The 3,314-nt window shown below is 36.7% G+C and overlaps 1 protein-coding gene across 1 annotated transcript; it reads left to right on the top strand.

The window, feature by feature from the left end:
• Window positions 1-2,405: 2,405 nt before the first annotated feature.
• LOC139841822 (uncharacterized) lies at window positions 2,406-2,921 on the top strand. The gene has a single exon (XM_071832018.1). It carries the CDS (start codon window positions 2,406-2,408, stop codon window positions 2,919-2,921), a length of 516 nt encoding a protein of 171 aa, XP_071688119.1.
• Window positions 2,922-3,314: the final 393 nt, after the last annotated feature.

The raw sequence follows: 3,314 nt of genomic DNA, 5'->3' as shown, positions 1-3,314 counted from the left end.
AATGATGAACTTGTTTGATGAAATGTGCTTAGTTGTATTTCTCGTTAAAATATCTTTCCAACGATGTATGATATGCATTTTAAGTGTTTGCGGTTCAAAATTTGTGTTTGTACGAGTTTTGGTTCGAGACTTGTGAAATTTCAGCATTTCAGCAACCCAGGTGTTTTGGACGCCGTCCCACCCTTTGGATGCAGTCCAGCCATTTTGGACGCCATCCAAATGAACTGCAAAATTCTGTTTTTCTTGGTCGTTTACCGTTTAATTCTAACTATGCTACGCACCTCCAATTAACATGAAACTTGGTCAACATGTTTATATATGATTACTAATCGAAGAAAAATTTTCGGATACCCGACCCGGCCCCGTTGACTTTGACTTTGACCAAGTTTTACTTTTGGTCAAACTTAACCAAAAACTTATGCAAATTGTTCAAATCCTCTTTTATACTTGATTCTTGCATGAAACTCGACAACTTGATTCACATGCTATATAATTGAGTCGTAACGAGCCATAGGACTAATTGAACACATTTCACTCGACCTTGTGTCGTAACTGGTAATTGATACAACTTATTTGTTTAGGTCAAGGCTAAGCAACTTTCATTACACAACATTTAATTACAAGTACTTTGGCATACAACTACGGTGAGATCATAGTCCCAACTTTTCAATAACTTTTATACTTTTAAATCATGGGATGAGAAACATATACAGTTTATACTTTTATATGTTGAACACAAGTACAAAAACAAACATTCCACAACGAGTTAGAACAAAAAGCCTCAATCCAATTATCATTAGTTACACTTGCATGGTGTAAGCGCGAAATTATGTTGTGTGGCCATACGGGTTTGACGAACCCTCATTCGAACGGTTCGCTACCGTTAGCGGATGAAATGTAATTTTATCGTGTATAGTGTAGGTTCTAACACTATGATTCAGAGGTACCATTTAGTAAAGCCTTGATAATTGGGTGCTCGACATACAAACAACATCTTTGGAATGCAAACGCTTTAGATAATCAACTATACTAAATCTTGTGGTTCAAAAACATACTTTACAAATACACCTATGATTTCACCAACGTTTTTCGTTGACAGTTTTCTATATGTTTCTCAGGTTCATATTTGGCTACTTGATACATGCTTTCGCACACTTTGATTACTTTCTTGGGGTCAAGCATACATGCATACACTAGTGATAGCACCTTTGAATTCAAACTTAATGTTTACATACATACGCTAGTGATAGCATTCGAGATTTACAACTTATATTATGTTGCAAATTATTTCATTTATACCTTATAACTTTTGTAAACTTAAACTTGTTGTCAAACCGTTTGGTAAACTAAACTTTGTAAGTCTTGTACGTTTCAAATGAATGTGACATCATTTTGGTCAAACGCGTCTCATATAGGGATTATGACCACGTAACGGGACCTAAATTAACGACGCCGTCAATGATGTTTTTGCCAGGTTGTTACAAAACTACATCAAGAAGGTAGAATCAACCGAAGCTTTTCTAATGAAAGAGAATGAGCCCTTAAAGCAACAACTCCTAAACCAACAAGCCTTATTCCAAAACCTTGAGAGAACTGTTGGAAGAATTTCAAGTCAAGTTACCGAAAGACTAAAAGGAACTTTATCTTCAAACACTCAAGTTAACTCGAATAATTACAACAACAACCGAAACAACCAACAAAATCACCAAAATAACACGAGACTTATTCCTATCGAGAGTAACACCACCAATCCAACCTAAAATCAAGCGAGTTCATCAAATCCTACCAATACTTTTGCTCAAGTGAACTCGATTTATTCAACCGAAGAGGATCAATCCGAATACCCTCAAGCTTTCAAGTTCGACATTGAAGGAGATAAGTTTGATTTTGATGAAGCGTTAGAAATTGATACTATAGATTATGGGGTATTTAAGTTTTTGGAAGATTTGGACGATGCAACATTCATTCCCTACCAAGTTAAAAGTGTAATGTCCATGGAGATTACCGAGTCGACATGCAAGGAGTTAAAGGGTTATTTTGAGCAAATTCAATTGGGAAAAGTTGATAAAGAGCAAAAGGTCAAAACCTTATTGAATACAAAGGCGCAAAAGAACGAGGTTGAGGTTCTTACTACATCAACTAAGGAGAAAAATGAGACACCTGTCTCACATCCTCAATCATTACCTCCTATACATCTAAATGATGTGGATTTTAAGTCAACCTTAACCAACAATGAAAATATTTATGTTAAACTCCATTTGGCGGAGGTGCTTGAGAATATGCCCAACTATGGGAAATTTTTGAAGACACTCATGGCCAAAAAGGGAGATGTTGAGCAAGCATCCACAGCTTTCTTGAAAAAGGAGTGTGATGGAATTTTAAATAAATGTAACCTACCATCAAAAATGGGTGATCCCGAACCTTTCCTTATCTCATGCAATGTAACCGGTTCAGAGATGCTCACATCTTTAGCCGATTCAGGGGCAAGTATCAATTTCATGCCCTACTCCATTTACAAAAGGCTAGGCCTAGGTGACCTTTCACCTACTACAATGGGAGTTAAATTAATTGATCAATCAATTAACTCTAGTATGGGGATCGTCGAAGACTTAATTGTTAATGTGGGGGACATGGAATTTCCCATTAACTTTGTTATTGTTGATATAAAGGAAGACTCGATTGTGCCCCTTGTTTTGGGAAGGCCATTCTTGGCAACTGCGGGCTCTTTCTTTGACTTTAGAACCGGGAAATTGACTCTTCAGGATAAAGGGAAATACAAGAGCATAAAAACCAAACGTGTTAAAACACCATCAATGCCATTGACCACACAACAAGTTGTTGCTAGTGTGCAATGCATCACAAGCACAAGGCAAGTTGGTTCACCAACTAAAGGTAGTGGGGGATTAACCAAGGGAATTTAAGGTAAAGAAAAAAATCAAAACGACGTTGTTGACAAGTCTATGCGAAAGTTATTTGGGCGGGTGCATCGGGCTTCATCCAAAAAGGATGAACACTTGAGAAAACACCTAGTGTCAAACTTGTCAAAATATGAGAAAGTCAAACTTAAAGAGTTAATCAATGAAACTAAGGTAATGAATGATTGGTTAATGTCAATGTTAAGTGGTGGCGATAATGAAAATGTTTCCGTTAGCTCAAAGGGAAGGGAAGTTTACCACCCCGGGATTAGTTGAAATCTCAAGAGGATGGGAGTCGGGTGATAGACTCGTTAAAACTTTCCACAATTGTGTATATAATATCTTTTAATTGCATTCCGTTTAGAATTGTATGATATTCCTTTTCTTAGTTGCATTTTT

This window comes from Rutidosis leptorrhynchoides, chromosome 4 (genome assembly GCF_046630445.1).
Source record: "Rutidosis leptorrhynchoides isolate AG116_Rl617_1_P2 chromosome 4, CSIRO_AGI_Rlap_v1, whole genome shotgun sequence".
NCBI classification, from domain to species: domain Eukaryota; kingdom Viridiplantae; phylum Streptophyta; class Magnoliopsida; order Asterales; family Asteraceae; genus Rutidosis; species Rutidosis leptorrhynchoides.
The sequence above is the reverse complement of the archived record's forward strand: the minus strand, read 5'-3'. Positions and strand labels throughout refer to the sequence as shown.

Excerpts from the sequence above, each read along its gene's own strand:
- LOC139841822 (XM_071832018.1), top strand. The coding sequence starts at position 2,406 with ATGGGTGATCCCGAACCTTTCCTTATCTCATGCAATGTAACCGGTTCA.